The sequence below is a fragment of the Mycteria americana genome, chromosome 1 (assembly GCF_035582795.1).
Source record: "Mycteria americana isolate JAX WOST 10 ecotype Jacksonville Zoo and Gardens chromosome 1, USCA_MyAme_1.0, whole genome shotgun sequence".
Taxonomy (NCBI): domain Eukaryota; kingdom Metazoa; phylum Chordata; class Aves; order Ciconiiformes; family Ciconiidae; genus Mycteria; species Mycteria americana.
In genome coordinates this window covers 71,765,796-71,793,451 of record NC_134365.1, presented here as the reverse complement: position 1 = coordinate 71,793,451, position 27,656 = coordinate 71,765,796, and the positions used below count along the sequence as shown (strand labels likewise).

Below are 27,656 nucleotides of genomic sequence, written 5' to 3'. Positions count from 1 at the left end.
ACTGGCAGGTGACCAGAGATGAGGAAAAAAAGTCTATCTACCATCTAGGGTGCAATGTAGGCTTTTTATTGTAATTAAGTAGCATAGATATTCATGATTAGATCAAGGTCAAAGTAGCAGAACATTACAGCCAAGGACTGAAGTATAAAGGAGAAGGGAAATTGCCTTCTGGAAGTTGCAGTTTAATATCTATAGAGATAGATTTTACTTTTTTTTAAGAAAACATTAGAAATACAAGTATAGAGTATATGATGTTGATCTACACAATATGTACTGATATAAATATTTATGCTTTTAAACGTGCCTCTTGCTAGCTGATCAGATTTGTAATCTCAAGAATTCACCACTATGAAGTTCTGTGGGGTTTACTTGTTTTCTTTTAAAGAAAGGGCGAGACACTTATTCTAACTACATCATTGGCAAAATCCTCTTGACATTGATTAGGTCTATGTGTCATTCAAGTTGATTTTGGAACTACAACTTCAAGCAGCTTTATCTTCCCAGTTTACTAGATCTTATAATCTGCTGGAATTCCATGCCGAGAAACACAATATAGTATAAATAATATAGTTGTCTGCTTTGCCTCATACAAAATAATGTTTCCTAGGTAGTTGCTGGAAATTACATTTAAGAGGGCTTCAGCTGATCCATTAGTATTTGTCAGGATTTGTTGTCTATTTTAGTCTTTTTTTCAACGAGAGTAAGAAAAGAAGAGTCTGCCCAACATCTTCTGTTCCAAAGGAAAGGAGATGGCCCTGCCTACCTTCAAGAGTAGGTCAGATAAACCAGGACACAGCCATGTCGTTGCTTTGTTTGAGCTGCCTTCTAGTCTTGTCATGGAGTGCTCTGTGCATCTTCTGATTTCAACACTGGGTTCAAACCTTTGTAGAACAGTAATAACACCACTTTACTGCTTTTAATTCCTTCTTTGTGAATGTCCAACCTCTAGTGTATGGCAAAGCAAAAGATTATCACTTCTCTGACCTAAAACAGGTAATTACTAGCTCTGCCAATGAGTTGAGCTGATACTGACTGTTCTGCTACCTTTTTTTACTTCAGAAAATAACTGCTTTGACAAGAGCCCCAAGTCCCACTTGTTCTCTGGTTAGCTTCTTAGTCAAGTCACTCTGGAAGTCTGCATATTTTTCTTTTAGTTTTCTGATTTGGTCTTGAAATAGTCTAGATCCTAAACTTAAACGTCACTTACAATGAGTGGTAAGAACACCTGCCTAGTACAGTCATACAGAACAATAAAAACAGTACCAGCTCTCTGTGTTTGCAAGCTTTGATATGCTCTCTCTTTCAGATTTTATTCAACAGTGCCAACAGTCTACAGGTTAATGCTAAACAGAATTTTAAACATTAGTTATCTAATAAAATTCCCTTTCTTAGTACTCTAGAGCAAGTGCTTCCAGTAGGTGTCAATGGATATTTCTAGAAAATAATTTCCATACCAGAGATAGTAGGGAGACATCTTTCCCTCTCCCATCTTCTTAGTTCACTGTAGCTTTTGGAAAGTATTTATTTATAGATACCCCAGTTATTGTAGTGCTTCAACACTCTCAGAAGAGCAGAGAAGTGCTGTAACCCTTGTTTGCGTGGATCGGCAACTTACCAAAGGTAAATTAATCTGCATTCCCAAGCCTGAAGCTAACAGATTTATCCTTGGTTTAGTTCCATTGCCTCTGAGTCTGACAACCAAGTTAGCAATTCCTGAACCCAGTAACCAATGGTCAAGTTTTAACATGCCAAATACTAGACTGGGAACTTCTTTCCCACCGGCTGCTACCTGGAAGTCCTGAGATAATATTTCTGGCTTTGAAATGCATCCATGAAAATTCTCTTACCTCATCAGCCCTCTTTTGAGCTCCTTTTCCTTTTCACTTCACTACTACCCTTCCTTGCTGGGCTTCAGCGGATATGTGATATTTCATTACTGTCTTGAATTAAAAACTAACCTCATTCAGTCAATAGAAAGCAAAAGCAAAGCAAAGTAGTACTTTACCTGCTCAACCACAGCAACAAATTGTGGTGTGTTAAATACCTGGTAGCAAAAGGCACTTTTCTCTGTGGATGTTGGGCTGGATTGCTTTTGTAACAATTAGGTTGTGAACCAATTGGCTTCCAAAAAGGAATGTTTTGGAACAAATCCAGACTGTTATTGCCTTCCCCCTCCCCAAAAAGACATAAAGGTGAATATATCAGGTTGTATTTTCCCTCCCAAAGTGATTTGTCTTGTCTTGTTTATTTTGGCAGTATGTAAAAGCATACCAATGTCTCTGATTGTTTGCAGACAGTTCCCTGCTGACGACTTTTGGGGTAATTGCTAGTGCACTGAAAATGTGCTGCGTGCGATATCGCTACTTTAGCGGAGGCATGACAAACTGGCTAGATCACGCCAAGGAAAACTATGGTGGTCAGTACAGTGAGACTCAGGTGGAAAGCACAAAGTCTCTTGCCAGGCTCTTCCCGTTGTTTGCTTTCCAAATTCTATACAGAACGTGTATTATGCAGGTGGGTACACAGCTTTTAAACAAAAATCTTGAAAAATACTGACGTGTGTTTACTACTGTGTTTCTAGACATGTTTTGTTTTAACTGTTGCCTTACCAGCAGAGCAACCTTGCAGAGTAGTTTTAGTTACCTGAGAATATACCTTGTTACATCCTCTTTTCTCATCGAATAAGTAAAATCAACTTTATCAAGACTCGCGAAGGAGCTTGTGTGACTGCTTGCTACTTATTTCTCTGAACCCTTACTGGCTGAAACATCTAGTGTTAACAGTCCCGTGTTCCTCACACTGCCATGTTACAGTTATCAGAGACTCGGGCTCAGCATTCTTTTGAAAAAAATCTGATTTTCCAATTTCCTAAATGTTCACTTACATTTTTGGGAGAAAATCTTTAGAAAATCTTTATTTGCTCTTTTGGTTGCATATTGCTCCTGCTGTTTTGGTGGGATTATGTGGGTAGTGTACCTACACTGGAAATGGGTGATTTTCCATTTGTGGAAAGAAACAGTCCTTTCACAGCCTCTCTATCAGGCTACATGGTTCTTTCCACTTCTGAGTGTGTGTATGTTATATAAATGTAAATGTGTCAAGAAGCTACTTAAGCTGACATGATTCCTTCAGATTCATTTCTGTCTGGATGATCCTGGCTAAGCAGGAGTTTGAGGTAGCTTACCCCTTGGCAACTGGCATAGCAAATTTATGAGCTGGTTTGGAAATTAATTTTTTCTTATTGGTGTTAAAATGCTGCTTAAGGAAATTCTTACAAATACGTACTGTATAATGCTTTATTGACACTCCCTCTTGCCATCATTCTACATTCCCATCCATCTGCTTCATTCTTTCTCCTCTTCCCTCCCTGTCCCCCCAAAAGCACAAAAAACCCAAGCAAACACAAACCCCCCGCCCTAAACCAACAAATGCACGCATATGGCTGAGCCTATGCATTAATGACCAGATGGAAATGAACCAGATATTGTTAATTGGAGTTGTAATAATCAGGTATATATCTAGAAAAAAGTACTTGTGCTGCTGAAACAGAAGACTCTTATTCCTTCGGCAGAAATCCCAATAAGTTTAAGGCTCTTACTGACTTATTGCCTAGTCTAAGAATCTTTTTTGTAAAGATTAATGGTATTTTCTCCATATTATTAAGTTAACATCTTTCAGTGCCTGTGATTCATGTTGATGATATTTTAATTCCTATTAAGAAGTCAATTCTGATTTGCAATAGGCAGTAGAAAGAAGGAACCAACAAAATTTGTCTCAATTCTTATTTTTTCATAGTTCTGTTGCCATTTATTCACTCTTTTACAATTTGTATCTTCTTTTGGAGGTGGAATGTAGGTAAAAAATATTTTTATTAAGAGCTAGCATTTGAGTAATTCTTTAGCACTGAACAGACTCCTAGTGAGTAGGGTTGACTATAACCATTGATGAGAAACCCTAGAGCTCAGTTACTAACTATACATTAATTTTCAGACAGCTATAAAGCAGTAATATTATGCCTGGATTTGGCATTGCCAGTCATGTTGAAGAGCCATGCAGAATACTGCAGGAATCCAGAACTCTCTAAAAACAGAAGTAAAGAAACCAGTTCTACGTGGTTTCTTTGTAGCTCTGTAATGACTGTAATCTGTGAATTGCTCGAGTTACCTCTCTTTCCTTTGCCATCAGTCTGTAAAATGGAGTGGATCATAACTCCCAGCTGCACATGAAATTGCAATGCTTAGTTAATCAAGCTTCTTAAAAAAAAAAAAAAAAAAAAAACAAAACAAAACAAACCAGAAAAAACAACCAACCAACAAACCTGAAAAATCTGTTGGTAGAAGCCATTGTGGTTTGTTTGGGTTTGGTTGGTTGTTTTGTTTTTAAATAAACTCAACAGATCTTCTGTAGACCCTCACACAAGCAGGAGAAATTATTTGCTCTTGAAGTGAGAGACAGTCTTACAAATCTATTTGATTTAATACACTGATGACTGCCATTGGTGGGTTGCTCATCTGATAATTTGTTTTCTTCTGTTTTCAGTTCCCAGAAGTAAAAGGAAGTCCTTTATATAGCTGCTATGGCTGTGAGTCACACTAAACTGATTCTAAGACTGTGGCCAAATCTTCCTTCCCTGTAGCTTTTAAAGCCGTGTGCTGGCAAGAGTGTCTTAAAAATTACTCCCACCTTGAGTGTACAATCGGAAATTCAAAATAACTGCATCTTGCTATTCTAAAATTCTGTTCTGTTAAGCACTGTCTATGAAGAAGTAGTGACTAAAGTATTAGGCAGAACAATTGAGTATATTGGCTGATAGCTCTAGCTAGGAATGATCGAATAAACTAATGGGCTGCTGCTTAGATTTGTTAAACTGAGGAGCAAATGAAGTAGAAAGAGAATGTTGCATTCTGGCAGAGAACAAGAATGTCACCATCTGGAAGGCTTTCATCATGAATGGCCATTCCTTTTGGCCAGCAGGTATTTGGTTTACAGTGATTTCTTCAGAAGGAAAAGAGTTGGAGAAGTTTCCAAATATAGTAAACCAAAATCTTATCCATGAAAGGTAACTGGTGTACTAATGGAGTGGGGTTTTATTCTTCAATACAGATTCCTTCAGGATACTATCTTCAAACCATGAATTCCAACTTGAACTTCAGTGGATTTGTCTTGCCAGTTGCAGCAATGAATGTGATAAGCATTGTGCCACTACTGATTCTTGTTCCTATTTTGGAATGCATTAACTTGTGTCTCTTTAGTTCCGAGGGCACTGGGCATTCTCCAACAATTTACATTGGTATGTATAAAGTACATACGTTTATACAGTTTTGATATGTATTCTGGTTTTGAAAGAGAAACTACAGTAGGTGATGGATGATCCTATACAATTATTTCTGGCTATAAATATTAAGATGGACTTGTTTTGGGATGACTCAGGTGAATATGTTTCAAAGGAGTTGATGAAAAGACAGTCCTGAAAAAACACACTAGATATAAAGAAAAATTGGATAGCTTTTATTTAGGACAGAGATTGAGGCTCTTCTGACAAATAAAAATTTTTGAGACACACTCACAAATAACTAGGAGTCATCCAAGGGAATTGGTGAGAGAAACGGTACTACCCATTTAGGCTTGAGACTTACTCTGACTTGGTTCTCTTCTATACATTTGTTTATCCATTAACTTTTGGAAAGTTAATTTACTTTGGAAGTCTTTTTTGGCAATGGGAGAGTCCTTCAATTGCTCTCTGATACTGGAGAAATGTTCTGTTGCTCAAAATTATGAGGTTGGATTTAAATAATTAGGTTATGAATAAAGGCTTTGTTTTTCTTACGTTTTTACGCTATAACTGCATCAACATTAGTACTGCAGCTTATAAGAGTGAAATTGTATTATCGCTAGTACAGTTTATTCCAGTTTCATCCCAAGTGAAATAAAAGTATCTAGTCTAATTCTATGTCTGCAATAGGTGTTTCTAGAACTGTAGAGCAAAAGAAAACATGCAGACAACTACATAAAACAAATGGATGCGTATCACTGGACTGCTGTTCCCATTGAGCAGGCTGAACATTTCACAGGTGGAAGGTTACTTGGAGAGGTACAGCTTTCCTCTCTAGTACTAGAATTTTCATTTGAATATGTAGTATGGGATAATTGTCCAGGTGTTTAGTAATTTTATTTATTAAAATCCTAAACTGAAACATACCTTACTGTACACTCGCTTAAAGTAAAGCAAAGAGGCATCTACAGAGGTGAAGTATTACCTCTTTCTCATAGAAGTGATACAAAGAAGTCATCTCTGTTGTGAGTCCCAACGTTTTCAACAGTAAGCGTTGTAAACTCAGGCTTGCAGATTGGCACTCGTTTCAGAGAAATTCATAGCCTAGAAGTAATGATGGCTTTAGTAGGGGTTGGACCCCCTTCTGATGTTGGTTTTTTGTGGGTTTGGGGGGGGGGGGGGGTGGTTTTGTGTGTGTGGGGTTTGTTTGTTTTAATTACCCCCTACCCCCAAACCTCTTACGTTCTTGGACCCGGAGGGATCCTCTGCAACCTGCTTCTGATATCAGCTACAGAAAATGACCAGGAAGCGGCTTCCATTCTGTGTTCACTTAAAACTATTCCCTTTTGTAGATACTATCATTAAACTTCCTACATTTTTTTATCTTCCAGCCTGCATTACAAACCTCAGACAAAAATATTTATAAACGACTATTTTCTCAGTGTGCTACTATTAATTCAGTGCCCCAATGTAAGCAGCACAGTGAGTACTGACACACACAGAGGTATTAATCTGACTAAATTAGCCTAATTAAGAGTGTTATTAAGTTTTATACAAACCAGATGCATATAACGCAGCAGGTTGCAATTACCCTAGTTTTTAAAATAACATCTGCATTAAAACACAAAAAGCACATTCAGATAATAATTTTCCTTAAAACCATGGAAATTTCAAGTTAGTATTAATGTTCTATCCTGTTATGTTGAACAGCAGTAGAATATATGCAGTGGTTTATTCTTAATAGCTTCATTTATTAAAATAGCCTCCTGTTAGGGGTGATAAATTACCTGAGGCATAAAAATATCTGTGAGTACAGGCGATGGCTTCGGATATCCAAGTATATGACTGCACCTGCAAATATGGTAGACCTCTGAGTGCCAATATTTTTGCCAACAGTTAATTAGGTTCACAATTATTTTCAGGGACAAAATTGAAAGTATAAATAGACTTTTGGTGTTAAGCCAGCCTATAACTATATTTTAATTCAAGTCTTGTAAGAGGAAGAAATTTAAATAGTTTTCTGGAAATTTTCAGTATGTTAAGAATAACAGTTTTCAAGGACGAGCCATACAGCCAATGTTGAACTGAAATATCTGATTGCTCTGTAATAAGGATCTACATGAAAACTGTAATCTCTGTTACTTTCTCTATAGTTGTTGGTTTATTTGTAAATTAGGTATGATCTAAAAAACGTTAAAATCTTAAAGTGAATTTAGATTGTGTCCCAAATATATTGAGAATCCTTATGAAAAACATGAGTATGTGGTAAATTTAGAGTTTTTCCAGTTTCATGGTTGTTTTGGGTTTTTTAATGTATTCTATGCTACTTGATTTAGTCAATTAGAAGATTCAGCAGAGAACTGAAGATGTGTGTCTGCTGGGTAGTTGTCCATCAGCTACAGGCAAGAGGCTCTAGCTGAAGTACCTGAGCCATAGAAGTTCTTGCTCTAATATTTTTAATGCCTGATTATACTGAAATGTCCTAAGCCTTGGAATTACTCCATCCAAGAGTGATGTGGGGAATAGCTCTCCATACTGTACACAAAAGCAAGCCTCCAGTCCAGTGGTGGAGGTGATTTAGGTGATTTAGGACTTGATGATGACCATTTCTCCCTAAAAGATGGTCTAGTTTGAACAAGTATTATTTTCCGGAAAGCTCTTTGACCTGTTTTACTCAGGGTATGAGATTAGGTAATCACAAAGGTCCAATACAACTTTAGTCTCCAGATAATATAAACATCCTTGTCCTAGAATCAACCCCCAGTGTTCCTAAAACAGCCTGTTCTCCTGTAAAACCAAAGCATCAGATGGTCCTTCCAAACTGTTTTAAAGAGGACTAAAGGGAGAAGAGGTAGGGGGAAAACCAGGTCTCCACGGCTCTCAGTTTCTTCCTCTGGCATATAATGTCTTAAAAGAAATATTACAATTGTTGGGCATTCAGAAGTTACTTTTTCTGAAATGTTTTGGCTTTTAGCAAGGAAAATGCTTAAAATATAGCACTGTGTAGTAATATTGAACTGCTTGAGGTTTCTTTAGTACTAACATAATTTTTCACTAGGAGAACTCTTGCTTTCATAGATTACAAGAAGCTCCTTGAGGGCTTTATACCTGGCCTTGATAAAGGTGTGTTGGCTAGAAAATGCTGTTGAATTCCCTCTCGTCATCAATTTTCAAGCAATAACTCATTGATGCTCTTATTAACCACTAGAGGGGCCTTAACAGCAAAACAGCTTCCAGGCCTCAGGTTAGGTGGGGGACAGGGTATTTAAAGTTCTGAAAAAGCAGGAAAACTGTGCTGGTGGAAAGGTGTGAGAGTTTGCTGAGAGAAGAAACACAGATGCATGCAAAAACATAACAAGGCTAAGGCCACTTAGCTATATGAGTTTTCTGCCTCTTCTGTCCTGGCACCCAAAGAGACAAACTTTACATATATATATTATAAATATAAAATGAAACAAAAGCCTTTGAATGTCGACATCAAATCTAGTAAGTGTAACAATTTCCAGTCGTGAAGGTTTTCTTATGGGTTTCTTATGGGTAAAACAGTGCACGGTCCAGGTGTTTGAGCCAAAGCTGTCAAAAGAAACCAAATTCTCACACCTGTACTTACATTATAGCTTAGAAATGCTGAGGAATCACAAACTTAGTCAAAATCAATGGGAGCTCAAAACATCAGAACTATAAATGTTTCACGTTCAGGAGACTTACTTGGAAACTGCATTCTTTGTGTTTTCTGAGAGGCTACAACCATTTCATACTGTCAACAGCAAGAAATATAAAATAATACATTTAAATAGTATCCTCTATGCAATGTGTGGTGAAGTGTGCGGTATTTAAAATACATCTGAGTTTATTAGAAGCTTTTTCTTGCATTATGAGGCTAAACATATAGGGTTTTTTCCTAACCTGTGTGCTGGTGCAGTACTTGTACTTGTGCCTTACCACTGAGGCAGGCAGTAAGACTCCACGCATTGCATGTGCAGTAATGTATTGAAATGTATTATGGATCCAGTATCTTATGGATCATGCAGTGATACTTCTTCAGGACAACTGAAGAATGCAGGAGGCAACTGTAGTCCAACAGCTTATGTGTAAACACTTAGAAAGCTGGAGATTATCTCTTCTGGTAATGCAGCTCATCTCATCCTAAAATGTTAAACAGTCCAGCAAATGCACTATGCAACAAACTGTCAAAAATAGGTCAGGAGAGCTCTATAGTGGAGGGAAAGGGGAAAATGTAGGAATGCTTGATCTCCTGAGATGTGGATATGCACTGCTGATCTTTCTCTCCCATCTACCATGGCCTGCAGCCTTAGAAATCCAGTATTTCAACTGCCTGCACTACTTCTTTTTGTATAGAAAACAAATGGGTAAAGCATATGGTGTATGTGTATATTTCAGAATCTTATTGCTGCTTGAATAGGAGCATTTCTCCTGCTTGGTAGTCTTATTCCCACCCAATCTCTTGTGATATCTGGAAGGGCTGCCGCCTTTTCTCTCTCTCCTCCTTTCTTACCTCCCCTTATGTTAAAAAAAAAAAAAAGAAAAAAGTTTTTCCTCTCTCATTTATTCTGCATCCCTGAATTCTTTCTGTGTTGAGCTGGTGTCCCTTCACCATATATTTAGAGTTAGGCTTATGGTGTAGCAAGTACTCTTTGTCCGTGTTTTTGTTCAGAGAGGATCTACTGGGGAGGGGGATGAAGAGGGGAAGCTTCTTTTGCATCTCCTGGGACTCTGCTTCATTCTAAATACATGATAATCCTGTAACTACAACCTTGGTGAATGCTCTCTGTGCTCTTTACCCAGTTGTAGGTCAGTTATCTGCTGCACTTTCCGTGACGGTTGCGGGCTTCTCTGAAATACACCGAAAGCACTTCCCTCAGGTGGAGCAGATGCTTTCCGAGGAGGTTCTCCTGGTCTCCTCCATGCCTTGCTTCCACTTAGCTCCTCAGTATATCCTACTTGGAGTGGCTGAAGCTTTGGTAACTCCCTCCTGTAAGTAAAATCTAATAGGCTAAAGCAAGAGTGTCCTGATTCGCAGAGAATTATATCAGCTTCCTAAAAATAATTACTGTCATCTGATATTTTATCCCTGGCTCTCTTCCATGGGCTTAATGAGCAGATCTGTGCTTTACCTGCTGCAGAGTAGCATAATTTGTCTTTCTGGCTGTAACTCAGCAAGCAATGACGTTGTTCCAGATTAACTGGAAGGTGACACAGCCCACTCAGGTCCCCGGGGTGCGTAACCCACCGTTCGGGGGGGGATGATTGGAGCGGTGGGACTCTGGGCTTGGATGCGTGACTGGTCTTGAAGCTGAACCTGCTTCAGGTGGGGGCTGGACCAGATGAGCTCCTGAGGTCCTTTCTGACCTGAACTCTTCTATGATGATTTTCTTGAGACAGAACAAATACGCACATGACAGCTGAGCTGTGGTTACGGTCTATGAGCATTTTTTAGGCCACAGTCAAAGCAAGTTGAAGCAATTTAGCTTAACCCTTGTCATTTGTGGCCCCAGCTAATAGAATTATTACACGTTTTTCATGGGCACAGAGCATATGCAGGCGGGTAACACAATTCAACTGACAGGCTAGCCTGGAGAATATTGTAGGCACATGCAAGATTTTTGTGCTCCAATTGGGAGTCATGCGAACGTGCCTGCACAGAGCATCATGTCTTAGCTTGTGGCATGGAGCCAGAGATAAACACTCCTTTTTTTGCAGAGCACAGGCAGAGCTTAGCTCACGCCTGCCATCCATAAATTATGTAGACGTGCTCTTGATTGGGAGTCTGAACCTTCTCTCCCTTCCATAATTTACCATTCCACATCTACACTGACATTCCTGAGGTTTATTTTCTTCTGAGGAGCACGCAGAGTGCTTGCCAGTGTTTTAACCTTGCAGAGCTTAAAAAAAAAAAAGTTAGTATTACAAAAATAATCTAATCAACATTCACTTAAAGAGACACAGGTAAAGTAATTGACTAGCTGATCTCTGCAGGCATTTAATTCTACAGGTTGAGTGTCTATTGTTCCAGTACAACCCCAGAAACGTTCAGATTTTTTATTTAAGAGCAGGAAATAACTTCAGTGTCTCAGCTTCATTCTTACACTCTAAGACTACTGAGAGCTGTGGGTCACAGTCTGTCACTAAAAAGGTAATTTTCCCTAGTTTTAAATACTTAGCACTTTCATAATACCTCTTCATCCGATAGCTCTCAAGTACTTAACTGAGACAGGTTTCTAGGCAGGTAATGTGGTTTCTAGGTTACAGGCTAAGTGTAACTGAAAACTGTGACCTTCTCTGTTTAGCTTAACAAAAAAAAAAGGTTAGGAGGTGGCTTGCTTACAGTCTTCTCGTGCAGAAGCATGAGAAGAATATTTCTGGTAGAATAAGGCTTTTTAATCTAGCACGCTGGGACACAACAGAAGTCCAATGACTGGAAGATGACATTAGCCTTTAGAAAATAAATAAAGCTCCTTTTTTTTTTTTTCATCTTTTGAAAGGATTGTGATTAGAATTTCTTAGGAAGAAAAGTTGTCTTCCCCATTTAAATAAAGATTAAGCATCTTGCTAAGAGCTGCAGTTAGAGGTGTGATTCAAGAACCCAGGTAAATGGGACTAAGTCTGATTTTGAGACTTGCATGTAGAAAACTAAAGGTAGCTACCTAAAATAGTACATTATTACTGTAGTCAGTTGGGATGCAGGCCTTCATTCACACACATAGGTGTCTGGCACCATTTGTCATGGAGTGTCTAGGCTATGCACGCAGGGCAAGCAGGCTCTTTTACGGTACCTGCGTGGCCTCCAGCTGCAGCTGGAGAAGAACATGGTTTTCCCGTAGATCTTGCACCTTATCGGACAGCCCCATGCAGATGGCTGAGGTGCACTAGAGCGTTTCAGGCGCACTGGGCATCTGTATTCAGGCTACTGAACTGAGCTCTAGGTTTCTACTTCAATTTGAACTGAATTGCTGTTCAGGAACCATTCAGTGGATCTCCATGGATGGTAATGACAGCCTAGACACTTAAATAGTTGTTTCACCTTTCCTGACATTTTACTGCCTTTGTTATGCAGGAGGTCAAATTCAATTATCATAATAATTTACTTGACCTGAGAATACATGATCCAAGTTGAAGACAGAAATGTTCACACTTGTAATCAGAGGGAAGAGAGGAGATATCTCATTTCTGAAGTGCTTGGTTAGAGGAGCTCGATTTGGCATATTGAACTCTTTATCTACATTTGAGTCCTGATACTTACAGTTGTGTTTATACAATACATTTCATTATCTTGTTGTTAGGAGTTTTATATAATCATCTGCTTCAGGTGGCATGAGCATCTCTTAGAATAATATCAGCATTGAATATTTCCCTAGCACTGAGGTAGTCTTTAAAAAATAAAATAAAACAATGACAAAATAATTGCTCTCCTCCACAGTGTTAGAATGTAAGATCTGACAGGCCTCTGACAGCTTGAATTTGTAACCCTAGCTTGGTTTAAACTAGGAAATCACTCTTTTAAAGCCCAATTATTTAAAAAACAACAACAACAAAAAAAACCCCAAAAAAACCCCCAAAAAAACAAAACAAAACAAAAAAAAGACCCCCAAACACCACAAAACGCCCAAAAACCCCCAAAAAATACCACCACAAAAAAAGACCCATCCTATGGGACGTTATTAGCAGGCATTTGCCCCCACAGTGCAGGAGATTGCCGGTGATGGGAAGCCAGCCTGCTGGCCACAGCAGCTGCGTGACGCTGCCAGTGTCCAAGCCGTCTGGTGCACTGTAGCTGCTTTGCCCTACAAAGGGTTAGCAGATTTGCGGTGTTTGCTGAAGTGCTGCAAGAATATCATCTGCCCATCAACGTGTCTCAAAGCCCTTAGGAATGGGAAGCCTTGTAGCAAACAGCTCTGTTAGTTAAAGGATATATTGGGGATCACTTCACCCACCGATGAAACGCAATAGTCTCCGGGGTGAAATGCAGCAGCTGTTTAATAGTTCACAGCAGCACCGTGGGAGAAGCGAGGAACAGAGTATGCAATTGAAACAGCAGGGGTAATTTAGGTAAGTAGGATGCAATTACCCAAGCTGAATTTGGCCAAGATGCATGTTTTGCACCCCTGCTTTTAGAAGGGAGGAATAACAAAAAACTTTGTAGGCTCTTAGTGATTCAAATTAGTTAGGACACTGACTGTACGGTGTTTCAGACTGTACTGTTGCATCTACAGATGGTGTCCCAGGCTCACCTGCTTTATCTTGCCCTCAGGCTTTTGGTTCCTATTGTGAATGAGGAAAAAACACTGCCCATGGTATTTTTTTCTTTTCTTTAATATGCTTCCAAAGCTCTCATTTGGACATCCAAATTAAAAAGGGTGGAAGATGGTGATTGCAAAGTTTCATTTGTATTCAGAGATGCTTCAGGCAACTCAGCATCCAAATATGATGCTCTGCTGACAAGTTTCTCAAGCTGGAGGTCATTCAAACTCAACTAATAAAGCAGAGACACTGGGGCTTGGAGAACAAGTGTGGATGAGGGCTCAATGTGTGAAATTAGGAAACAAAAGGTTTTGATAATCGGGAGAAGTTACTCAAATAGAACAGCTATCATAAAGGCTTACTGTTACTGTAACCTAGTTTAGCCAAATTACAAGTGGTAGGATTACTTATAGTCATCCATGCCACAACGGCATGCTACAGCTCCCTCTCACCACCAAAGCTGTTGCTTCTTCTGGTTAGTCTTCTGGCAAGAAAGCGAGGAATAATGTCTTAAAAATTAGCCAGTGACTCTGAGGGTTGCTCCCTGGGGAAGAGGAGCATTGTCCAGCCTTAAGTTAAAGCAAGGTAACAGTCCAGGTTAAGGTAGAGCTCTGGATTTTTGAAGTATTTACTAGTGGCCGCGCCGCATTGGCTCTGGCATGGGAGGTCCCGCTGTCCTGCAGTTAAAGATCACATCTGCTGTCTCCATGCTTGCTGACTGTGGTGGTGTTTCTCTTGTCTTGCTGTGCCTGAGGTTTTAAAAGGTGAAAGCAACCCTCTGGGTGAAAGATCTTTATGTACTTGTGGAATATTGATAGTTGTATATGGGATGGTTTGTTACGGAGATTCATTTAAACAGTTTAGATAATCCTTTGTTAATAGGGTGCATACTAACACATCTGATTGCCCTTCTGCAGCAAGTACATTCTCTGTATAAAATATGGAAAGTCCCTATTAGAGACACTTTGGATTTTTTTCTGTCTTCTCTCTCTTCTACCATCACTTACTCTTTTTTTTAACCTGTAACTGTATCTGCTTCCTTTCTAAGGTTCCTTACTTTCATTCTGGCTTGTGCCAGAAAGAATTAGAGGGATTTCCATGCATTTTTTAACTCTCTTTAATGGAGCTGGCTGCTTTATGGGAGCTTTCTTTGTTCAGACAGCCCACGCAGGCACTCAAGGTAAGCATATGCTCATGACCGGTGTTCCTGAGCAGTTTTCTAATATTATTGATTTGGAGAATTAGGCAGCAGAATTAAAGGGGATGCCAAAGTTTTATTGATTTGCTCTCACAATTAAGATGGAATTAAGATAGGAAATAGCCTTCCAGCTGTATTCATCCAATTTTAATGAGTCATCTTAGTTTTGATAGTTGGAGTAATTAGAGGATGGCATCTTGCAGGAAGCCCTCACCTCCAATCTCTATACTTCTGTTCTGGAAGACAAGAAAATAAATTGTCTAGGAAGCACCTTTTTATCTTTATGAAGAAGTACGTTCGTGTTAGCCACGCTTACATGGAAGCCTCTGGCCATGAGAGCAAGATTAGTGCTTCAAAGAATGGAGAACATGCCTTTCTTTCTGTTCCACAGTGTCGTAGGGGAAAGGAGGTTGGGTTGAGTGTTTCAAAGCTGTCTAGGGAATTTGCTCCCCTAGACCCGCTACTTCTCTCTTGCCTTCTTTATGCCTCTCCCTTTGCCCAGCTGCTGGAAGAACCAGATTCTGTGACAATATGGCCTCACTGTGGTTTGACCCTTTTGCAGATGAATACTGCAGTTCCCAGGGAACTTACTGTTTCAAAAGGAGCTGTTTCAGATTCAGCCTGTAGAGGAGTATTTAGTATAAGCCCTGAACCGGAGATTTTTCTGGATTGCTGACTTTCAAGATAGGCCAAGAGTTTCTTAAAGTCTTTTTTCCTTTGCTGATGAATCTTTGTTCAATACAGAAAGGACTTGTTTCATAAGTAAATTTGAAAAGTAAAGCACTTGAGTTCATGAACCAGAGGACAGGGATCCCTTTGTTCACATATCTGAAATAGTTCTACTTGCTGAAGTAGTACTTCTAAAGATGCTTTCCATTGATAAGCTTCGTTGTTACTGTGTTACAGATAACTGCTCCCTTACAGAGCACAACTGCTGGGCCTAATGCACAACACCATTGCAATTACCACAGCTGCAGAATTTTTAACTGCTCATGGTTAAGTTTTGAGTTCTTCTCTTCCCTACATAGAGAACCATATAACTTAAAAACAAGGGGAAGTGAGTTTTTTTGAAAGTATGACAAGAAATTTTAATTGCTACTTGCAAGATCTGAACAAACAAATGGTCCTTTGACATGCAGTGCTATTTTTAAGTTAATAATTCAATTAAAATTTTATTACAAGGTATAAAAGCATCACCTAGAGATGGGTAAAAACCAGGAATGCTTACCTAAATGAATCAGGCAAAGAACTATTAAGTACCAAGGCATCCAGTGTGGGGAGCAGAGCTCCCTGAATGTCCCCCAGTGGAATAGATTTTTTTTTTTTCCCCATGAGGTAATATAGGTTCAATGAAGCTGACACTTCAAGAAAGACTGTGTTGCTGACTTTTTTCTTCCCCTCCTCCCAAAAGTATGGAAATTATTAATTTTGATAAGGTTGAAATATTTTGTTTTAGTAAAATTGATGTATTTTACTGCAATTTGACTTTGGGTATAATTAAGTATTTATAAAATAATTAAGCATAATGTCAGCATCAAAACATTTTGACTATGTTGTGCCACTATATATGTAATTTATTCCTTTATACAACATTTTTATACAAAGCAATAGAGGAAATCAATTTTTGCATTTGGTTTGCAATTCAGTAGATTTTTGTCTAATTTTGTATCAAGGCGATTTATTCTTTTTCTGTAAGTCTGTATGAAAAAATTTAATTGATTCAAAAAGAAAAATGTTCATTTCTTGCCAGATGTGCTGTTTTATCAGAGCCTTCAAGTTCTTATCCTGGCTGGGACCAGAAAGCCTGAACTCTCCAAATTCTCCACAGACTGCAGTTGCCATGTTCTAACTCTTTTTGCTCAAGACTTTTGACCAAACTGAAAAAGTTTTCTGGCTAAAATACTCCTCACTCTTATGAAGTTGGATGGCAAACTTCTCTACTTAGCTTTGAAAAAAACCAGGTGTAACTTACATCTTTAACTTTGTCAGACCTACCATTCCTGTAGATGGAATTGACCACACCATTATCCTGAGCAAAAGTCACTCAAATTTCCAAGGGATTCAGTGACGGTCTGTATTCAGATTAAGGTGCTGTAATAGGTCTGAATAAGCCCCTAAAAAGGGAAGTCCTCTGCAAAACTTGAAAAGCTTTAGAGAAAATATAGTGAAAAATGTCTAATGTTTGCTCTGTTGCTCTAGTTAGAAGCGTTAGAGATTACTTTCCCTATTAGTATGTAAACAACATATTATTGGGCTCTCACATTTTATTTCTAAAAATAAGCAGGATCTCACTGGGTATCTCTTTCCCAGTGTTCCCCGCTTGAATGAGATTAATTATTCCACGTTACCACAATTCATAGCTTGTGAATAATGGGGATATTCCTGTATCTTCATTTGTGTTATAACACTTCAGACTGAAGACTTAGAGTATTCCTCTACTCATTTATTACGAGGCATAAAAGCATCACCTAGAGATGGGTAAAAAACAGGACTGCTTACCTAAATGACTCAGGCAAAGAACTATTAAGTACCAAGGCATCCAGTGTGGAGAGCAGAGCAGGACAAAAGCTAGACTTTTGAATAAAATTGTGACAAAATGGACACAAAAATTGTGACAGGACTTTTGTCCTGCTGACTCATAAATCAAAATAGAGATCAGACTTCTGGAGCTTGGCATACAAAGAGCTTGTATACCAAGGAGCTTGGTATACAGCTATACAAGTATACAAGCTTGTATACTTCTGGAGCTTGTAACAAAACCAAAGAGGCGTTTAGGCTTGGTTTTGTTTTTCTCCTAGTTTGATAGGAAATGTTTTATACAAAATTCTCATTCCATCTATATTTTTTCCAAACTCTTCCATTGTGCTGCTTATGGTGTTCTTTGGTGCTTGTGATGAAAAGCTTAACATCAGCAAAATAATAATTTATAATTTATAAAACCTAATGGTTACCTATTGAACCTTCTAAAGATGACAGCACTTCAGAGAAGAAAATTGTGACCTCTCTTAGGTCAACTTAAGGTCAAATGACACAAATTAAGCTCTCATTACTCACATTTGGTATTTTTTTCAGCTCTGTTTAAAGAGCTTGTAAAACATTCGGTATCTGGACAATTTATGGAACTGGGGGTAAAGCAAACCAACCGGAACTTTTTTTTTCCTAAAAAGCTGAACTAATTTATTTATATTGGAAGACCAAAGTTCTTTCCCTTTTGCTGAAAAAAGATGATAGTGTTTATGCAATGGTTTTGTAAGATTTAACAAGGCTTAGTGTGTGACTCTTGGGCTGTGGGTGCTTTTGTCTTGTCCCATGATTCTTGTTTCACTAAAACCTGAGCCAAGACTATTTTTGGTTCTCCCATCTCTAAGCAATGAGACCATGTTTGCTACGAAGCAATTCAGGATGCAGTGAAGTAGATCCTCCAGTGTGTAATTTGAAGTGTTGAAGCACAGAGGGTGTTGACAAAATTTAAACACTTTTATATCCTCTTTCATGTCACTAGTTTAGAATTTTATTTGGGTTTTTATTGGCAAAGTTGATCAGATATCAGTCACAGTCAAAGCTGCATTAATCATTTTTAACGCATCTATGGAGGATGGTGTGAATATGATAAAATAAGACTTTTTTTAAAATCTGACGAGTGCAAACAGATGACGGGTGACAGTGATATTTTCAGTACAAGCTGGGAAACTGCTTTCTTTTGGATCTCTTACCTCTCCTAACATTTTAAAGGAAGAAGATGCAAGACAAAACCTGTCCTCCTATGCCAATCATTTCAGAATACATTTCTCTAAAAATATTAATGTAAATATGTAAGAAAGAAAAAGGAAAAAAAAAAGGTCAGAGGAAGGAAACTGCCCTAGACACAGTTTTTCTGCTTGTATTTAGAGAACCAGACTTTTTTGTGGGTTGGTGGTTTTTTTGTTTTTTTTATTTTTTTTTTTAGTTTGGAGCCGTGTGTGATTCTAAATACCAAAGATGATAAAGCTAAAGGATATTTCTTGCAGTCCAGATGGTGGTGTCCACTGGTGCCTACTTAGCTAATAAGGATTAGAGGCAGACTGAGACTTTAATTTGGATATGATTAAACGCTATATATATGCCCACTAACTTGATGAAATGATGGAAGGCAAACAATCCTCTTCGAAGATATGAGTTAAATTTTTCTATAGTAATAATCTACATTGTAAGATAGGTGTAAAAATGCAGGAATCGTACAGAATAGACTAACTTCTGGTATGTGACTGTTTTGCTTTGTCTTCTATGTTTTCCCAATACTAAAATATGATGGTGTTATTCAGTAAACCAACTTGATGCCTTCCTATGCAACTCTGGGCTTTGTTGTAGATCCCTTGAGAGCTCCAAGGATGCCATCATAGTAACAGATACCTTGTGTGCACTAATATATGTCAAAGACTGGCTTGCAGCCCTTTCCACATCTTCTTTGATGGCTAGTATTGCTAGCAGTTTGTCACTGTCAGTCTTCCACCAGAAGCAGCCCAGAAGAGTGTTTTTGTCTGTGTCCTAATCCTTGCTTCACCTACTTTTCTGCCTGTGTTGGTAGGATCAGGTGTTTTCTCTTGGTGTTGTATAATATTCCTCCTTCTTGTACTACCTGAGCATTTTTGATGCAAAATCAATAGGACTGCAAAATGTCAGTGAAAGTTTACCAGGCACTTTATTTTGACGACGTATGGTATAGCAGGCTTGAGGAACTGACTCTGCCTAGACTCAATCTTCTAATTTTTTCTAAATTTGCCATGAAATGCATAACCGATTCACCTCTAACCAATAAGAAAAGGCTCTTTAAAATATACACAGCTAAAGGAAACTTCTGATTCTCTGTGGTGATTCATGCTACAAAGTATTTCCATTGTTGGAATAAAAATGGAAATCAGGAGCTTGTTGTAGAAAGTTAATTCCCAGTGAGCAATTATCTATGTGACAAACCAACCTTGTAATTGGCACTTCTGTTGGCAATCTCCATAGAAAAATAAAGGATTGACAGAACCCAAAGGCAGTGTCTTTTGGGGGAAAGTGAATTGTTAGCATATTGCATGCTGATTCAAGGATGAGAAAGTGCTGGACTCTTCAAACACAGTAGTGCCCAGGGCATCTTACTCCAGCAAAACCAAACAAACTGGCCCAATAAGTTCCTGACGTTCATGGCTGAGAGTAAAATCCTGCAAGTATGAACCCCAAGCCCAGTCAGTGGAGGGTGCTGGAGTCTGCAGACAGCTTGTGGAAGGTGTTACTGGGATAAGGGGTGAAAGCGCCTAAAGGGAGTTTCGCTGCCTGAAACATGTTGGATGTTTTAACACCGACGGCTGCTCTCCCAAGGCTTCCTGCCAGCAGAGGATTCTCTATGCAGTAAGTAGAAGTGAATGTAGTCCAGGTTTATCCCCTCTTTCATGGAAAACCAACTTCCATTTAAAAAGGAAAAAGAAGGAAAAAAAAAAGTGAGAAGTAAATATTTTTGGCTGAAAATAGGAAATGGTTACACTAATCTTTGCTGTATCCACTGATGAAAATGCATACTGGCAGTAGGATAACAGCCTGGATATCTCTAGGACTGCTGCCACTCCTGTTCCTCTGTAGAGAAAGGCACCCCTGACAAGCCTTGTTGCCCCTCGCTGAAAGGAAAGGAAAGCCTTGCTCCTACCTCTTGCTTTGGAGAGAGCAGTAAACTAGAGAGAGCGAGCACTATGGGAGCTGGAGTCTTACTATACCCGATCTAATTTTGGCCCTGCCTATGCTGTTGCTCCTTTATAATACAGGATTTTCCAGAGGCTCTGTGTCGTTATCCTGGCCTCGCTGTTTAAACACTGGCAATTACTGAAAGAAGCAGAGAGGAGACAGCAATGATCTTTGACCCAGGCCATGGAGAGGACTGGTGGGGAAGTGGGGGCAGAACCCAGATCTCCTGCTGCCCTTCCACCCTGATAAAATCAACCATTCCCACTTTCAGAGCTTCAATATGGTGCCTTTGCTAGCGTTAAGACAGCTTCAAAGGTCCATTTTACTCCATTCTCTTAGAAGCCGCTAAATTCCACCTTTTTCTTTTTTTTTTTTTTAATCACTCAGTGCTATTTTTAAGTACGTATTTTCTGTTCAGGTTTCATTGTAAACGCCGTTCCATTAGGAAGCTCCTGCTGCTCATATAGTTAGCCTAGCCGATGTAAATAACCTAGCAGACAGTGTGAACTCTGCTTTGACAAGCTGTAGCGCCGAACCCCATGCGTGCTTTCTCTTTCATCAGATACACGCGCTCTCTCCGTGACTTCTATTGGCCACTGGGGGATGTGAAATGAAAAACTACCTGATTGTGAATTATGACAGTAAAAGTTTATAAGCTACTAAAATGAAGTTATAGCACCTAGGAGCTCAGTCAACTGACAATGTTAAATGATACGTTTTAAAACTCGCTCTGAGATAATGCTACAAAAGGAACCGCGCACGCAGAGGTGAGGTGCTGCTGCTCCGTGACAGGCAGAAAGGTAACGTGGCATGGAGCAAACTGCGGAGGAGTTAGGGAAAACTGCTGCACTGATGGCAGTTGTTCTCTGTTAATCCCAGGAGAGCTAAAGGTAACTGCTTTGAAAAGAAATGTGTTTACAATTCTAAGATGTGGAGGAAAGAGAAAAATGTAAATATATGTGCGGGGGGGGGGGGGGGGGGGGGGTAGGGTGTAATCCTTTGACTGCTGGCTCTCCTGGGCTGTGGAACTGCTCTTTCTCTCTAATTAGAAAATTTTGACAAGCTAAGAATGGCATTGGATGGCTAAAGATGGCTTAGTGGCCAAAAGATTGGTTAAGGCTATCAGGTTTGTACAGCAGAGCTATGGCACAGGAGGCTCCTCTCCCTTTTAGGTTGCTCAAGTGGTGAATAGCCACTCCATTTAGATGGGTAGGATTGGATACCAGACTTTGAGGGAGCAAAGCAAGGTGACTTTGGGCACATTGATGCTGGTGTTTTAGTTCAGATCAGGAGTGTGCTTTTGGTCTGAATCTCCCGATTATCTCTGATTTGCATCACAGAGTGATCTTGGAGCACAAAACCCCTGCATTCCTCTTGGTTGGAGCTAAACCAAAAAAATGCTCGTGCCTGATGTTCCAGCTGTTAGCGGGAACTGGTCTGATGTGAACCCCCTGAGCTGTGTATAGTGTGGACACCGTGTTCTCAGCACCAGCTGTTTCATGCTCTGTATTTGCTCCTATTGCACTTCACTACTTGCTAATGAAGACTGTCTGTCTGTCTTCTTCAAAGGCAATAAATATACTGTATTCCCAAATAATGTAAAGTAATGTAGAGCTCTCTCTGATATTCTGTATCTACTGTAACTTCTTTTTCACCTTGGTTTTATGTTTTTGCTGTAGTTGATTATGGTACTTCAGGTACTGATTGTCTTCAAATGCAGACTGACTGGGGCTGGCTTTCTTTTTAAGCATCTTGATTTCCATAGTTATTTACCACCTGAGCTTGTCTGCAGACTGGTTGCAATGGACAACATTGAAAGCAACACAAGTGCAAACTAAACCACATAAGAATAGGGAGGGAATACAGGCAGGGAAGACTCTGGGTGTATATAGGTGGTCCTGTCCTCTGCTGAATGGAGTTTAAGCTGCCAAAATGTCCCAGACACTATTGCCAAAAGCCTTGGTAGAAAAAGGTCTGATTCATGCACGCAAATACCGTGTGCAAGACAAGGACATGTTGCAGACTCATGGCTAAAGGCAGCTATACAGAAAGGTAAAGTAAAATGTCAGGTAGCATCTTGGTAATGGAGCACCATCCAAGGCACTGAACAAATGCTTTTTATGCATGGGGTTTGGTTCTTTTTTTTTTTTTAAGAAGGGCCTATTAAAAGCATAAGAGATGTGAATAAGGGTTTCTACAGACCACCTTAATTCTAGCTCTTCCTAAAATTTTCACATTTGATGTTCATTGAGCTATGTGAACAGGATAATACAGAGGGAAGATGGCCCAATCGTTATAGCAGTAGCTGTGCAGAGTTAGGTTTTACAGTACACTTCAGATTTGTTAGTAAAGTCCTTTAGTTTCCCTAGATCCCTACTGCCTGTCTGCAAAGCAGGAGCAAAGTAGAATGTAGACTCAAAAAAACATAGATGCTGTGAGAATGAAGTCTGTATAAATAGGGGGGTTCAAAGCACCTGCTGTGATTGTGTTTTACACAAAGTTATCTCCATGTCTTTCATATGAGCCACGTCTCATCCTGCAAGGTAAACTAATTCTCCTTCAAATGTCTGCTTTGCCAGGCAACTGGTTTCCACACTTGCTGCATGAAGGCAAATTGGAAAGATTCTTCTTCTTCTTGGCTTCCTTAATGATGCTGAACACCCTGGGGTTCTGGACCATTGCACACAGGTACGTGTGAGAAAATGAAAGCTTGATGTTTCATTTGTAGATATGGGTAGAAATTCTTGCAAAACCTGTAAACTAGTGTGTAATAAAGAATTGGTAGTGATAGATCATATGTTATCTTTCAGGGTTCAGACTTTAGTATTTTTCATCTGCCTTGAGGAGAGAGATTTCACAGTAAAAATTATGTGGTAAGGTTAAAAAAAACCCGTTGTAATTAGCCTTAAATATTTAGGGGGTCTTATTAATATAAAAATGCCTTGAAGAAAGAAGAGCATTCTAGTCTTTACAGAAGGACGTAAATATGTTGGCATGGAGTTTAGATCATAGCACCACGATATCTTGGTCATGGAACTGACCTCCACTGCACTTGGCTTTGTACCAATACATAGAAAACATTGCTGTTCTCTTAATGAGCTTACATCTTTACTATAGGACAGTAGGCAAAGGGGTTGCAAGAAAACAGCAGACCGCTACTGGTTAACGCTGTATGCAGTGGCTTCAACAGAATAACCCTGAAGTATTTTCTGATACTCTACTGGGCAATGAGATAAAAGCAACCTTCTGCTGGAAACAATGGAATTGCTCAAGTAGCCCCCACACGGGAAGCAATTTTATGCCACCTGTAGAGCCTAGCTTTAATACCTGTGTATTGCCTGTAAAATGCAAGGAACTCACAACTGCAATCCCATTTTACATCCAGCGTGGTTTGAAAGTTGCCCTGTATCCTGTATTCCGGAACATTTAATCACAGTTAACTTTCTGTTGTCAGTGTTATAAGTAATACTCGTAGTCAAGAACAGGGAGGGTGTCACCGTGAGTGGGAAGGGTCACGTGCAAGTGGCATTCTCTTAGACATTGGGCTGCAGTTCTATGGAAATCCTTCAGAAACCTTGAAGAAGTAGTGATTTCATAATGACAATAATAGAAAATTTCCATGGGCAGTGTACTTCTAGAACTCTTGAGAAAAATACTGCTTTTTCTATTACATATAGCACTAACTTTGCAGCACCAAAGATTACCATAGCATCTTGTCAATTATTTCAATGTAACCTGAGACACAAGTGTCCATTTATTCCGGTGGCTAGTTCTTGATTCTCTTTTAAATGTGACTTGAGTCATGATTAGAAATGTTTCTCCTGCATGTACTTTGTCTTCCTTTTATAAAATGGGATTTTATTCTTCTGTAAAATGAAATTTTCTTTTGTGACATTTACTGCTGAAAACTAAAAGGTTTTGGTTGTCGAAAAGTGACCATAAAATTGGGTTGAATTCAATGAATAATTTTGCCACAATTTAACTTATTTTTATGAGGAAATTGGTTGACCTCCAGTCTTCTTAAAAAAAAAAAAAAAAAAAAGAAATTTTTTTATAATTTTATTTCAAATTGGGATTTTGAAGCAAAATCAAAGTACCTCATTTTTGAATAAGACAACCAAAACCTAAATGAAATACGTTTTCTGAGGTCACATGCAATTGTTTCATTTTGTGCTGAATAAGAATTCTCCTGGAGGGGAGAAAAAAGGATGAGGACTATTCATATAAACACTGATTTAGGAATGGCAGGAAATCAGGCTTTAAAACTCTGAATTAGAAAAAATATACTAAAATTTCTCTGAGGAAAAAAACATGTTTCTTTTTAAATTTCTTAAAATGACACAGTACAGCTATTACTAACACCTGCATCTTGTTTGGCACTTCTCATCCTGAAGTTCTGAAAGGTTCTAGGAAAGCACATATCACTATCCTATTTTTTGGCTGCTTAGAAGTCCAGGACTCAGAAGGCACTGTAACTTGCAAAATATTACCTAATAAACAATGGGTGAAGCTAATCCCAGAAAGGATGATTATTTTAGCATTTTCCTTCCCTATCCTCCCTCCCAGATACAACAATCTGCATCAGGAATACACCAGTGAATTCAGAGGAAGTCTTCATGAAGAAAAACTTTTGAAGCATGAAAAAGCCATCAAGCATTATGATAGCGTCCTGGAAAGTTCTCCCATTTTGTCTCCTATGGAGAAAACCTGATAAAATTTCACCCTTGTTTGACTAAATTTTGATTATGTTACCAACTGGCTTTCTAATGATGTTACCTAGTGTATTTAAGTGGAACTGCCAATGTATTTATGAATTATCTTAGGAATAGTAATGTTATTTATAAGCTTACAAAATAGCAGTCGTCATAGGATTTGGCCTTGTAGGATGCTGCACTGTCGTAATGCACATCGAGGACAATGAGAGCTCACTGCTTGGCACAGTTGATGGAGAGAGGCTTTTAATATCTATAGGGAAATAGATAGGTATCCACATGTATTTGTACTTAGTAATGGTTCAAAATTAATAAACTTAAGTATACATTTGTTTAGCAAATTGCTTTGTGACAGTATCACTTCCAAATAATTTTGGAGTCTGGTATTGGCTGGCTGATACTTGCAAAGGTGGGAGACTTGTGTGCTATTCTTGGCTCTCCTATGGCTCTGCTACCCAGCCTTCAGCAAGTTGCTTCTTTACCTTAGTTTCCCCGTCAGTAAAACGGACACAGCTGTACTAACCTTCTTTGCAAATTGCTTTGAGATCTACCAAAAATATACTGGAAACTATATACCAGTAATAAGTCCATAAAGTATGTTGTGAAACATTGGTGCTGAGGCATCTAGTCTTTTATTTGGCAGAAGCATGGTGAGATTTGTCATTCCTAAAGGATGATATACAGAAAATTGCTAGTAGGAGAACTGGAGACTAGAATTTATTTACATCAAAATCACAAATTGTAGCCCAGTTGAAGTGGGTGAAGTAAGTTAGGAAAAGAAGATTGGGAAAGGGTAGATGGAGTTGGAAATGGGGGGGGGGGGGAATTATTAGTATAATGCATTCCACTTTAAAGATCTAAACAGTGTAAAACACTCCCCAAATTGGCTGACTTGAGTATTGTAAGCGATGCTAATCCAGCATTTAACACTTTACTTTTTTTTTTTTTAAGGTTGTATTACTAAAAAGAGCAAGGATAGAAGCGGGGTCTTTGTGTGATAAGGAAACATATTGAACCCAAAAACTAAAGGAGCACTTTGATATCAAGATGTTCGTATTGGAAGTGGTAGTCAAGCCAGAATGCTAGATATGAGGAATGCTCTACCTCAGGAGAAACTACATTAAGGGAATATAATGCACTGAAGTGACAAAGAGGGTAGCTTGTGAGCTGAAACTATGAAAGAGCTGGTAAAGGAAATCATCTCTCCATCGTTACCCATATTTAATGCTGTAACTTTGGGTTGGGCATTGCGGGAGGGGGAGCAAAACATAGTAAATACATCTAAGTAGGAAGGAAGGCAGTCAGGAGCTGTTAGTTTGATCTCACTAGTATTTAAGGGTTTCTTTTAAAAAATTAAAAGAGAATATTTAAAGTCATGAGATAAAAGGAAAATTGAATAAAATGCAACACAGATATATCAAAGCTAGATTTGCCAGACTATCTTAATGTCTGTGTGTAATAAGAATTCGTTTTCTAAACAAAACATAGTAGAGATGATCTTCCTTGATTTCAGTAAAGCACTTGACATGTCCTGCGGGAAATAACTTGTGAAGATGGAGATCAGGGTCAGCAGAAGAGCTACAAGGTGGCTGAGGGACCTGTTAAAGCTTAGATGGCAACAGATATTGCAGAAAGGGGAGGTACCCATCTAGAAGAGAGTTTTTAGTGGAACTTCTTTAATGTCTTCCTTTGTGGTAAAAGAGAATGTGATCCTAGGATGCACTGGTGGAGATGGAAGAAGTAAGTATATCTTCATACAGGTCCATCTGAAATGGTCATCCATGTCACAGATGTGCTTTCTGACTAGTGTGGGATGTCATGCCTTGATGGCAGAGCTGAGCGTACAGCTCCCTGTTTGCTCTGTAAGAAGTGGTGTGGGGGGGGAAAAAGGCTGCCTGCTTGCCTTGCCCTGGCTCTTGCCCTGCCAGCAAGAGACAGCCTCTTTCTCCAAAAGTGACTGCATAAGCTGGGCTGGTGCTGGGGCTGTGCGAGGGAGAGGCAGCGGAAGGCTGAAGGACCTAGTCTCCAACAGAGAGTGGGAGGCAGACTAGTTTCCACGTATTTGAGTAAATCTGTCCATCCCACCTGACAGTTATTTGCTTCTAAGATATTATTTTCTGAATGGTATTGGTATTGCAATAAACCCAGCTTTAAGCCACGGAAACTCCTAGTTTCTTTCTCTAAAGAAAAAGTGAGAAATTCCTGAATACTTGACTTGACCTTTGTCTTGGCACAGAAAAGCTGCAAAGATGCTGGCTGGAGTCTGCTGACAAGAGGTATGTGGTCGCTGTCGATGCATTTGGGAGTTATGCACAAAAGGAGAACAACTATGTAATAAAAGGGTAAAATCTAAGACTTGAGCCAGTGAGTATAATTGGGCTGGAGGCGCTTTTAACACCTAATGATATTCATATAACTTTTGTTTTTAAAACTGCAAAAATAACAGCAGTTTGGAACCATTTACATCAAAAACAGGAGAACAAGAAACCCAACTTTCTTTTAAGGTAAAGTGTTTCCT

At 39.1% G+C, this 27,656-nt stretch overlaps 1 protein-coding gene across 1 annotated transcript in view; it reads left to right on the top strand.

Moving 5' to 3' along the window:
* The window catches only part of SLC15A5 (solute carrier family 15 member 5), a 35,251-nt gene extending 10,114 nt beyond the window's left edge, over nucleotides 1-25,137 (top strand). Inside the window, exons 4-9 of the mRNA XM_075490772.1 lie at nucleotides 2,294-2,514; nucleotides 5,104-5,290; nucleotides 10,079-10,267; nucleotides 14,580-14,711; nucleotides 23,006-23,114; nucleotides 24,993-25,137. Of these exons, the coding sequence (XP_075346887.1) occupies nucleotides 2,294-2,514; nucleotides 5,104-5,290; nucleotides 10,079-10,267; nucleotides 14,580-14,711; nucleotides 23,006-23,114; nucleotides 24,993-25,137 (983 nt within the window). The remainder of the gene's footprint in view (nucleotides 1-2,293; nucleotides 2,515-5,103; nucleotides 5,291-10,078; nucleotides 10,268-14,579; nucleotides 14,712-23,005; nucleotides 23,115-24,992) is intronic.
* The last annotated feature ends 2,519 nt before the right edge of the window (nucleotides 25,138-27,656 follow it).